The following is a 13,045-nucleotide window of genomic DNA, read 5'->3' as shown; positions in this document are numbered from 1 at the left end:
TTACAGGCCAGCCTTTCTCAACAAGGCTGACAAATGTTCGGACAGTGCCATGGGTCAACCACCAGCCCCAAGGCAAGCACAGAAGTTTGCCTCTATCCAGGCCTGCTTCATCTCCCACCATTTGCCATGCTGCTGCAGCTGCACCCTGATGTGATGGTAGGACTCTGATGAGAAGGGGGCACTGAAGACCCTGATGCAAAGGGGGGCTCTGATATCAAAGGAAGGGGCTCTAATGTCAAGGGGGATCTCTTATGTGAAAGGGGGGCTCTTGATTTGAAAGGGGTAATCTCATGTGAAAGGAGATCATTTTAGACTGGGGTACTCTACTTTGCATACGTTTGAAGTGTGCCATGACTAGAAAAAAGGACAAACACTGCTCCAGATCATTCATATTAACAAAAACTTTTTAATAAGATTATATGTGCATTTAACTTATTTTAGCCATTTTCTTTGCCTGTAAAATTCTCCCTTGTGTATGCATACAAAAGCCCTGAAAAAGATGCTGGGTTCCACCATCTTGGATGTGATGTTCGTAGGCCAGCAGACTCGGGACTGTCACTCAAGTTACACTTTACAGTATCTTTCTTCAATATTTTCTTCTCCTTCCCAGGCTGTTACATAAAAGGTCATGTAGGAAATAGAGGGGAAAGCGGAGGAGCTGGCCAGCAAGGAAACTTTCAGAATTGGAGAGGGCTATGATGTGCGAGGTGGGAGGGGAGGGCCTGCAGTTGTACAATTTTGTAGGAAATTCAAGGGCACATAGCAAGTGTATTCAAAAAATATAATTTGTGGAAATGAAAACCCCACATGTAACCATTTAAAATACTTTTCTGTGATTTTGTTTTCTGGCTGCAGTTTTTTAAGGCCCAATTCCTGGCACAGCCCTCTGTATGGTTTTGTTTTTTTGTTTTGTTTGATTTTTTTTTCCCCCCCCTTAAGAGTTGCGCTAATCCTCTCACTTTTTTTGTTTGTTTTTAGGCTCCAATGAGCTATACTGGTATGTACAGCAGGAGTGACACTTCCAGCTTCCCACTGAATCGGAATCATGTCTTTGATGGGCACCAATTTCATTGTTGTTCCTTTGCCCCCCTACCTCTTCTTTGCCATTCGCAAAGCACAGCAAATGATGGATGATATTTGTGTTTTGTGCATGGCACAGCAGTGAGGAGACAGGGGAACAGCACTGGAACTTCTGTTGATCAGACACCGCTCCAATGCACAACGCCTAAAGTAATTAAAAAAATTTGCATGTTAATGGTATTTTTATCAATTAAAAGATAAAAACCTAAAACAAGCTGTGCCTGGAGTTTTAAAGCGGATCTTTACCCATATATTTAAAATAACAACAAAGACACCTTTAGAAATGTTGAGTAATGACAATCTACAAACACATACTTCTAGATAAGTGCAGGCTTTGTATTCTTTGCATACATTATTTCTCTTTTCTTTCCCAGTCTTCTGACAGTGGCCATGTTTACTAAGGGCAGATTACTAGTTCTATTACTTCCCGAAAATCTGGCACATGTGACTAGGACATGTGACCTTGCACATCATCTCAGGGGAGGAAAATGCCTTTCACTGAGATGATGACAAGGCAATTCCAGTGTGCATTGCTTTGGCAAACTGAAGTCATTTTGCCCTTTCAAAGCGAGAAATGAATGTTCTGCAAGTGTAAGTATTTTAAAATCACAGCATTTTACACCTGACATGTCTGTTATTCTCACTCCTCATTCATAAAAGGATGCATTAGTAGAATTTGATTTTTGCATGTAAAGGTCTGCTTTAAGTTGGTACAGGGTCTCTTTAAAGTAAACCTATACGCGAGTATAGGAAAATAAATCACCAGCACTCAGTAGAATAATCCAGCATGTCCATTTATTGGACATAGACGTCACACAATCACAAGAGCCAACGTTTCGAGACCACGCAGGGTCTCCCATCAGGTCACTCTTTATGCCCTGATGAAGAGACCCTGCGTGGCCTCGAAACGTTGGCTCTTGTGATTGTGTGACGTCTATGTCCAATAAATGGACATGTTGGAGTGCTAGTGATTCCTTTTCCTATATTGTGTCTGCACGGTGCCATCCGTGTTCATCACTACAAGCACCATTGTCTTCATAGGCCTTGATTGCTGCAAGGTGTGCGGAGGATTTCCTCTTCTATCCAATTTGTATACGTGAGTAGACATTTTGGCTTTCAGTTGTAAAGATCATATGCTTGAGTATCTTCAAGATTGTGTTTCCTATACAGGGTTGTATTTTTTTTCATTTTCCAATATTTTCTGAAATATTGTTTTGAGAAATTGGCTATGGCAGCATAGCCTCTCTAAAGTATAGAAGATGGTCACCAGCACTCAACGAATAGCATAAAGTTTGTTTGCTTTTTATTGAAGTAATGTCACAAGTTTCATTCAGCCAACGTTTCGGGACTACGCAGGGTCCCTTCTTAAGGGCGACCTAGTGACAAGTGTACAGTTACCCTATATATATATATTTTTAGGGTAATTGTAAGTTTTATAAATATGCGGTAACTGTGCTGTTGTCACTAGGTCGCCTTGAAGAAGGGACCCTGCATGGTCCCGAAACGTTGGCTGAATGACACTTGTGACATTACTTCAATAAAAAGCAAACAACTTTATGCTTTTCGTTGAGTGCTGGTGATCTTCACCTTTTATGATCTTGGGAAGCACTGCGTCATCTGTGTTATCACGCACCACGTCTATCAAACAAGGTGTAATCACTGTATGGAGTGCAGGTGACACATCACAATACTTTCTGAACTATAGAACACAAACAAAAGTTGATGGCTTAACACAACCCATAAAAGAACCATTCAACATGCCTGCTCCGTTGGCTGTTTTAGGTCAAGTGAGCCCAATCTGCATCCTTGCTGAAAAACGGCAGAAATAAGTTATCTCTGGTCAAGAAGTTGCATTATTTCCATCAAGTGATAGCTGGATGGATAAATAGACAAGAGGAACAGCAAAGAGTCAGTAGACATTTTGTTATTGGATTGAGGATGGACTGGACTAGTATCGGCAAATCTAAAACAGTTAATAAGTAGCACTACTAACTAGGGAGCACAAACTGCATTTGTAACAGTATGTATGGTTTCCCAATGTATATACAATATTATTCTAAACTGTATGCATAAACAATCTTTCAAAAAATATATACATATATTATTTCTAGTTATTGTCAAGTCCTGAAAGGTATACATTCTAGAATGTCAGCCTATTTGCTTTTGACACAAGCAAAAGTGTAAAAGTATTGTTTTGAACAGCTAACCAGTCAGCTCACATGAATCATGCATAAAGAGAGGCCTAACAGAGGCTCAACCTTTTCAATTGACATGAGTTACATTAGAAACATACCTCATCATTCGCAACAAGGCAAAGAAGAAAGAATAGAGATGTGGATTTTTCCCCTAAACCTACAATAGTCTGTTATATTGTGGGACTTCATATGTAAAAACAAATGTATGTACAATGAGTGGCCAGATTATTATGACCACCCCATCAGTACTTCGTTGGGCCATGAGATGACTTAGTTGGGCCGCCTCGTGACTCCACGAGATGTTGAAAGGTGATGCGAGGAATCTGACACTGCACTGTTGCCCTTCTGTTGTCTTGTACCAGTCTTGCCACTCTCCGTTCTGCCCTAACATTGACTAGTCGCTGACGGCCACAATTTGCACGTTCAGACCCAGATTGTCGGCTGACAGTCCAGTCTTTAAACACTTTAACAACAGCTGCTCTTGAACATTTAACGAATTCTGCTGTTTTACTGATACTTGCTCCATGGCTCAGAGCGCCAACAATCATCCCACGTTCAAAGGCTGTTAAATCGCGTTGTTTACCTATATCTTCAGAAAAAATCACTTCTACTGTCGTGGTAAACAACCTGCTTCCCTATTTATAATGGTCTGACCCTCTAGCAACTTCAGCACAAAATTATAGCTAATTATAGCTTATTTGCCTACAAACGTCAGGTGGTCATAATAATCTGGCCACTCAGTGTATATTTACCAATGTAATCCATCTCTACTATGGGTAACGTATGATATGTTTGCAAAAATGGTTCTGTAGTTTGATTTTCACAAAAACATCATAAAACATGCTTTCGTTCACACCACCATTCAAGTTCCAGCTAGAAGTATGAACAATTTGTCATGCAGTAAAATAATGGTTCTGCTTTTTACTATATAATGTTTTATAGTTGACAGCCTGGAAATCGAGGTTACTTTATGCTGTTCCATTACTTATTGTTGCTCTTCTTCTAAATTGTAGTTGCTGTATTTAATTTAGCTATTTGATGTACCCTGTCATTTGCAACACTCCACTGAAACTGCCCTTCTAAAACTTACTAACGATCTACTAACGGCTAAAACCAATGGCCACTACTCTGTACTCATAGTTTTAGACCTTTCCGCTGCCTTTGACACAGTTGACCACCCGCTTCTCCTTAATAAACTCCATTCCGTTGGCCTCCAAGACTCTGCTTTCTCATGGTTCATCTCCTACCTATCTCAGCGCACCTTCAGTGTCGCCTACAATTCTACCACCTCCTCTCCTCTTCCCTTGTGGGTCGCACAAGGGTCTGTCCTTGGGCCCCTTTTATTCTCTATTTACACTTCTTCCCTGGGTCAATTGATAGCCTCCCATGGCTTCCAATACCATCTTTATGCCGATGACACCCAAATCTATCTCTCCACTCCTCAACTCACCCCCTCTGTCTCTTCACGTATCTCAAATCTACTCACTGACATCTCAGCATGGATGTCACACCACTACCTCAAACTCAATCTTTCAAAAACAGAGCTTATAATATTTCCTCCTCTCCGTGTTCCTTCCCCATCACAATCAACAACACTACGATCCACCCCTCCCATCAAGCCAGGGTACTCTGTGTAATCCTTGACTCAACCTCTGTAACATTTCCAAAATACGCCCCTTTTTAACAAATGAAGCCACAAAGTTTCTAATTCACTCCCTTGTAATCTCTCGTCTCGACTACTGTAACTCCCTCCTTGTTGGCCTACCACTAAGCAGGCTATCCCCCCTTCAGTCTATCATGAATGCTGCTGCCAGACTCATCCACCTTACCAACCGTTCAGTGTCTGCCGCCCCTCTCTGCCAATCCCTCCACTTGCACCCATTTGTCCAACGAATAACATTCAAAATACTAACAACATACAAAGCCATACACAACTCCGCCCCAATCTACATCACTGACCTCATTTCAAAATATCACCCAAACCGTCCTCTCCGCTCTTCTCAAGACCTCCTGCTCTCTAATTACCTCCTCCCACGCTCGCCTCCAGGACTTCCCCAGAGTAACCCCATCCTATGGAACACCCTAGCCCATTCTGTCCACCTATCTCCCACGCTGCCCACCTTTGGGCGATCCTTAAAAACTCATCTCTTCAGGGAAGCCTATCTCATCTCAACATAACTGCCTTTTACTTCCTCCAATAACTCAAGCCAAACAATTATTACCTTTTGTATCACTTGCCCCTCCTACTAGATTGTAAGCTCTCTCGAGCAGGGCCCTCCCAACCCTATTGTTCTGAAACTGTATTGTACTGTAAATTGTATTGTAACTGTACTGTCTCCACTATTTTGTAAAGCGCTGAGCAAATTGTTGGCGCTATATAAATCCTGTATAATAATAATACGAACAAGTTGTTCTTTGTATCTTACCTGTTGTACTAGACGGATATTCCTGATTTTTTTTCTTTATCTAAATTCAGTGAAGGACAAAGCAGAAATCCTCTTACAAGTTGATGAATTGCTGACCATTAAACATGAATTAACTTTACAGGTGAGTCTAGCAAAATTACATTATGGGTTACTCTGTGAAAACCCCGTGGTCAAATCTGCGGCGGACTTTCTACTTCTCTTCTGCTGAATCAGTACACCAAGTTATAAAATATGTAAGGTTAAGATGAAACTGGGGAAAGATAATTTGAGGTAGATTTCTTACAGTTTTATTAGTGGTTCACTAATTGAGTATACTTTTTGAATGGATTCGCTGTCCACGTCAGAGTGGTGCCTGGTGGCAAAAATTCACCTGCTAGCTCCTTATATCTCATTCTAGCAGCACGATCTGCTGAACATTTTTCCTGGCTCACTTCCCTACATTGGGGTCTCTTACTTCTTGCTACATCAGTAGTGTTCCCACTTCTGTTGCACTCATTAATATCAACTAAAAGAAATCCAACATGGAATGGGGGAACGCCTCAAACTCTGCTGATTTAAAAGAGAACTATGGGGTAAGTGTTTTTCCCCATAGTTCTCTTAAGGGCCATGGGAGGACATATACTAGTGTCCTCCCGTGACCCAAAGCTCAGTATAATGTAGAAATGTCACCAGCACACCAGAATCCTTTTAAGATAGCAGAATGTTCATTTATTTGAAGTTCCTTGTCATATAAACAAGCGCTTTAGGGGCCGCGCACGGTCCTTTCATCAGGCTTGGCATTGACAAGGAACTACAAATAAATCAACATTCTGCTATCTTAAAAGGATTCTGGTGTGCTGGTGACATTTTTAAATTTTGCTGATATTTGCGGCGCCATCCACAGTCACTGCGAGCACCCACCCCATTACAAGGGACTTTCGGTAAGGAGTGCAGCAAGGGAAAGAAAAGTATCTATTGGCCAAAGCTCAGTACCGGTATATTGCGAGCTACAGCTCCTGGTATACGGAGACCGCCGCAGCTGGGACCGATCCCGACAATGTTGAATGACAGCTGGCTCTATCTAGAAGCAAAGCCAGCTGTACCCGTCCGTTCCGCCAGTCAGCGCTGGAGGATCGGAGCGGGGGGAATCTGCAGAGAGATGATCGAGAAGTGAGCAAGCAACGGTATGTGTTCGCTCACTTCCCAATCTATTAAACCGTCGTGTGACAGTTTCATTGTCACACGTCGGCTTGAACTACGAGTGATTTTCACTCGCCTCACAGTTCCCCTTTAAATCAAAGTAGTAGTATCGGGTTTGCATGGTCTGACCTGTTAAGAGCAATAAAAACACTTGTTTTAGTTACACTATGAGAGATATCGACCAACCAAAAAGGACAGTTTTGGATAAAACAGGAATATAAATGTGACAATGTATCTAGTGTAATACCCTTTTAAATATGCTAAAATAATAGGACAGGTGGCAGGCACATAATAGCATTTGAATATATCTTGCTCTCCACTGAATATGCTTCACTGATGTGTGCATCTTTTAGAATGTATTCTGCTGCAGAGCACATATTCCTGAGTTTTCATTACACAGGTTTCATGTTTAATTACATCACAAAACTTTCCAGCAGAGACCATTTATTGTTCTGTCAGTGCTAATTTCTTAGAGGTTTTGTTTCTGTATTTCTGTTGTTTTCCTTGTGTCAGTGTATATTTTTCAAATTCTAGGTCACCACTCTGCATGCTGCTTTAGAGCAAGAACGATCGAAAGTAAAGATTTTACAAGCAGAGCTAGTGAAATACCAGGTATGTATGCAACAATGCTTCATTAATACATTATTTAAGAAATGGTAGAATAGAGTGCTTAAATGACAACTATCATTTAAAAAGCCATAAAATGTTACTATATTGAAAGGTAATTTTAGCTAAAATAAATAATATAATACTACTTTAGTGCAACGTTCTTAGAATTGCTCAAGCTTGTGAGCAATTTTAGTTTTTGGTGGATCCCAATTGCTGTGTAACCAGCAGCAGGATCCAATTTGCTGTCTTCTTTTTTTAAAGTGACCTGTTTTTGGCCCGTGTAGGGAAAAGGAAAAAGGTCACTAAACCCCCCCACCTTCCCCACACCATATACTCACTTTTCCGTTAATCTCCTGCTACTCCAATCAGCGGGCAAGCACTTCCAGTTATACATGAGCATGCGCATCCCTCATCCTCTCTCAACAATGAAAGCTGGTGCCTCTAAATTGGCCTAGTGCTAGAAGGAAGGAGTCCATACCCTCATGTAAGTTCTGATAAACCTGCTCAGAGAAGAGGGCATTCTTTTTTCACTCCTGACGGCAGAATGACGTGGTACAGGAGCATGGAAAGGTATGTGTTGCTGGGGGGTGGAGTTAAGTGACCTTTTTACTTTGGCCCACATAGGCAAAGGAAAGGGTCACTTTCAGGCTGAACCAGATAGGCTAACCAGCTAAACTGAATAGTCACTTCTATGTATGGAGACTTTATACAACCTCCTCTAGAGAAAAAGAAGGACCCTGCTCGTCACGTAAACGGCCAAAGACGCCAGAAATTTAGATATACATGTTAGCATTTTTTAAATATTTACTGCTGGCGAAGGAGGCTGCGCGATTTGGAGCTGGGTTTTGACAGGAAAATAAAAAAATGAATGTGGCCTGGCTTAAAATGTTTCTAGGATAATAACAGTGTTGATGTACTGGCACTGTGTGGTGACTGCAAGTAACTATTGGCTTTCAGATCTATTCCTGTGGAATCCCTTGGATCCAGGGCCCATGCTGTCTATGGAGCTTGAATGTCTGCAAAAATAGAGATTAAGCTCTCCCTCCGCTTGAAGCCCCACCCCTGTCGATCAGCTGTCAAATGCCAGAGCCTCTACTGCCCATGAAGATATGGCATTTGACAGTTGATTGATAGGATGGGTCTTATTGTCAACTGCCTGAGCCTAGAATCCAAGAACCTTCTATCCTTACTTATTCGCTAAACATAACTCATCTCTGTTCTTGATTTACAAAGCTATCATGTAAAATATCAGGAGTCTGAATGGTTAAATAACGGCTCAGCATTTTTTCCCCAACAGGGTGGCAAGAAAGGTAAAAGAAATTCTGAACCTGACCATGGACGATAATGAATCATTTCCTTATCACTGGAGGAGAAAGAGCATTTTGTAAAAAGCACTAACGTTTCTGCAGAGTTGAAATACTGCTGTTCCAATGCCATACATTAGTTTTTCATGAATAAATACAACTTATTCTTCCATAAAAATACTTGATTTTTTTTTTAGCATACACTAATTTGAACTACGTGTCCTACATTCTTAGACTGTGGTATGAGTTACACAGAGGCTGCACAGCTCTATGCCAAGGGTTCAGTAACTTGCCGACCTTTAGAAAATTCAGTGAATATCAAGAGAGGAAGCGGACCAGAAGCTGATAATCAACCAGCTGATTGTTTTTGGTGGGGTTGAAGCAGTGGGAGAGGTAGGCAGATTGGATGCTTTTGATGACAGAGGTAGGCAGATAGCAACAGAGCATGGTTAGGAAAGCAGATTAGTCTGATTGTTTTTGGTGGGGTTGAAGCAGTGGGAGAGGAAAGCAGATTGGATGCTTTTGATGACAGAGGTAGGCAGATAGCAACAGAGCATGGTTAGGAAGGCAGATTAGTCTCCTATCTATATAAAGGTGGAGTTGGAGCTGGTCATAGCAAGGGGGTAAGAGTCTCGGTTTCATGTTTTTGACAAATAAATTAGACAGCCATGTTGTGCACAGTCGTACAGAGCAAAGCACGCCACAAAGTGTAGGGCTGAATGCAGAAGACATTATTACAGAGAGAGATTGGGGTGGAGAGTGCAATTAACAGGCACATATATGACATGGACCATACTGAGGACAGTGAGGGGAGAGCTATCAAGGAACACACAGTAGACAGTGGGGGAGAGCTTATACAAATGGGGTTATCCATGATGAGCGTATATAAACGAAGGGATCTCGAGGAAGGAGGACGCTGAGTTCTATAACACTGAAGCGTGATTTGGCTGTTGATATATGGCCGACGTGTGGGGTGAGTGTATATCCATTGGAGAGCGAATCTTTGACACAAGGAGATCACGGAGTGAAGCACTGGATTATTAAAACACATGATTTATATGTTTTTTCTCACTCTGGGATGTGGAATGGAATCTGAACTTTTCAATTTTTTGATTTTTCACTGGTTGAAACATGGACTGTTCTTATTGTTTGAATGTTTGTTTTCAATATAATTTCCAGACAACTCTCAGTAACATGCCAACCTGCACCATAGGTTTCACACACCCGCAGTTCCCTGCTGCACTGGCCTCCACTGACTCCTGGGTGGAGTTCTCCTGACTCACAGGTGGGGCCCTGAACACATCCCAGCACCCTCTTCATGAGGGATGTGCACAGGTGCTGGTCACTACTAACCCACGGACCCAGGACTGAAGATTTCGTCCCACCCAGAGCTCTAAATCTCCTGGCTCCAGGATCCCAACTAGGATCCAGAAAACAAGGAAAGGAACGAAAAGGCAGTTCTTTCCTGGTACATGTACTTTCTTCCGGGAGCCACTCAGCCCCTCTGGCTGAGAATCCTGGGTCGCTTTGAGGCCACATAACACAGTGGTATTGCCACGCAATGCCACTAATATATATATGTATATATATATATATATGTTTATAATTTATTCACACATTGAACCTCTATACAACTCCTTTGGTACACACTACTTTAATGAACAAGTATGCAGTGACAGACCCAAACCTTATCGTACAATTCCCGGTGGATTTTCAAACATGTTCCTAAGATTAAAGTCGGGCGACCGTACAGTAGAAACGGTTCGCACACACCTTGCGTTACTTATACGATCGCGGAATTTCCCTCGATTATCGTACGATTATCGCAAGCTGTGTGGGCACCTTAAGTCCTGACAAATGACATTTTTCATTTTGGACAGTGTGAGGAATGGAGCTCTGCCAGATTTCTGTTTGTCTGTGACCCATTATGATGTTCCCTTTTACTTTCTGTCTCTGTGTTTCAATCTGTGACTCATTACGATTTTCCCTTTTACTTTCTGTCTCTGTGACAACTGTACAAAAACAGGGGCGGCAATAGTCTCCAGCAGAGGAAGGCACACAATGCAATAAAACATTGTCGGAAGTTCTTACTTTATCATACTACTAAAAAGGAATTTGTCTTTGTTCCCATTGTCAAAATTTTGGGACAAGAAGTGATGGGGATCTCCCCAATAGGCACATAGCTGGAAATAAAAAGTAGACAAGGCTCTCTTTCCTGGTCTTTCTGGTTGGCTGTAGTGGGGTTTAATCTAGTTGTCTAAACTATATTTAAGGATTCGTAATGGTACAATGTAGGGATGTCCAGATATCGATACTAGTATCGGGGCCGATACCAGGCATTTTCAGAGTACTTCTGAAAATGCCTTGATTCTTAAGGCCTATACTGGCCCTTTAAAGTTTGAAACAGCAGCGGCCGTCCGAGTTCCTGCACTTGTGCAGATAGTTGTCCATGGCAGTGCCTGTACGGTTCTTTATCTCGTCCTCCTTCCCGGCACAGGCACAGCCATGGACAGCCCCGGGGACGGAACTACCGCCCCAGGGCTAGAAGCTGGGGGTTCCTGCTGCACACTGACTGGGAGGACTGGGCCGGTAGATGGATGAAAGTTGGGGTGCCCAGCAGCGTAGATAGTTGGCTAGACATCGCCAGTGAGGTGGAGTGCCCGCAGAGCCAATGCAGATGTCCACGGGTGAGATCGACACACAGCCTGGTGAGAGAATACTATTCTGCCTTAGGAACATGTGTTCTGCTTTGGGATCATACAGGTGAAACTCGAATAATTAGACTATCGTGCAAAAGTAATTGCAGTAAGTGCAGCAAAAGGGGCCCAAACCAAGTACTGAGTACATATGCATGCTTGTACTTTTCAGAGATCTGATATTGTTCTATGTACAATCCTTGTTTTATTGATTGCATGTAATAATCAAATTTTTTGAGGTTGTGGATTTGGGGTTCTTGGGGTTTTCATGAGCTGTAAGCCATAATCATCACAATTATGACAAATCACAGCTTGAACTATCTTGCTTTGCATGTAATGAGTCTATCTCATGTATTAGTTTCACCTTTCAAGTTGCATTAGTGAAATAAATGAACTTTGCACGATATTCTAATTATTCGAGTTTCACCTGTATATCCTGCTTTGGGGACATGTATTCTCTGAATACATGTCCCCAAAGCAGAGTACTTTTCTGTCTTGGGGACATGTATCCTGCTTGGGGGACATGTATTCTCAGAATACATGTCCCCCAAGCAGAATACTATTCTACCTAGGGAACATGTGTTCTGCTGTGGGGACATGTGTTCAGTCTGTACTTAGCCCTGGTGAGAAACTGCCCTAAAATCATCAGTCTGTGTTTTAGAAAAAAAATGTCACATGTCCCTTTAAGAAAAAGTATCGGTAATTGGTATCGGCAAGTACCTGAGGGGAAGTACTTGGTCTTAAAAAAAGTGGTATCGGGACATCTCTAGTACAATGTTTACCAGGCCAGTACTGTAGTTCACGATTAAGGAGGAACTTTACCATCCCATTGAAAATGGCCATCTTTTGTCCCGTAGCTTGATGTTGTTGTTATTCTATTTTAATATATTTAAAAGCCCAGTGGATCCAGTGGTGTCCTCTTCCACCGCACTGCTGTCCAGCTACAGGTGCCGTCCCGTGCCGCCATCTTACATCATGGGGAGCTAGCTGTCTCTTCCTGGTTCTTGCAGCTAGGCCCCCCAATGATGCAGCACCAGATTTCATACATGCACAAATAGATCTGGCACCGCGTCTGTTTACACATTTGTCTATGAATGGTGGAAAGTAATGCCTCCCTGATATGTGATGTGTATTATCCCAGTAGGCATTAGGGCTCATGCACACAGACATAAATACAAGCGTACAGGCATACAGCATAAATTACGCCGGGAACGTAAACGCCTCTACCAGTGTTTACATACGCATAAGTTCCCAAATGCCAAATTTTTGTATTTAGGAACTTACACCCGCAAGTTTGCAAATGCCAGTACTCTGCACACATGTGAGGTCTGGCATGGTGTCTGTTTACGTATTGTTCTTTGAATGGTAGAAAGTAATGCCTTCTGGGATACCAATGTCACATATGCCTGGCCTGGGGATATTACTTTCCAATTGAGACTGAAACATCATTCATGACAAGGCACAGCTCCCCAAAAAAAATTTAAAAGGTTGGCTTTTTTAATAGTGGATGAGGGAAGAATAGAATGCTATAATGGGTTTTTATTTTTTTGAGTGAA

General features: G+C 42.1%; 1 protein-coding gene across 3 annotated transcripts in view; it reads left to right on the top strand.

Moving 5' to 3' along the window:
• The window catches only part of GKAP1 (G kinase anchoring protein 1), a 31,859-nt gene extending 22,895 nt beyond the window's left edge, over nt 1-8,964 (top strand). For 2 of the 3 annotated variants that reach the window (XM_018566357.1, XM_018566356.1), the window contains 3 exons: nt 5,752-5,822; nt 7,415-7,492; nt 8,787-8,939. In XM_018566357.1, the coding sequence (XP_018421859.1) occupies nt 5,752-5,822; nt 7,415-7,492; nt 8,787-8,834 (197 nt within the window). In that variant the 3' untranslated portion in view covers nt 8,835-8,939. Of the gene's footprint in view, nt 1-5,751; nt 5,823-7,414; nt 7,493-8,786 lie in introns of all 3 variants that reach the window. The other variant, XM_018566355.1, reaches the window with a different exon arrangement.
• The last annotated feature ends 4,081 nt before the right edge of the window (nt 8,965-13,045 follow it).

Source organism: Nanorana parkeri, unplaced genomic scaffold, assembly GCF_000935625.1.
Source record: "Nanorana parkeri isolate BGI_ZX_2015 unplaced genomic scaffold, ASM93562v1 scaffold941, whole genome shotgun sequence".
NCBI classification, from domain to species: domain Eukaryota; kingdom Metazoa; phylum Chordata; class Amphibia; order Anura; family Dicroglossidae; genus Nanorana; species Nanorana parkeri.
Note: the sequence above shows the minus strand (reverse complement) of the source record. Positions and strands in the feature narration are given on the sequence as shown.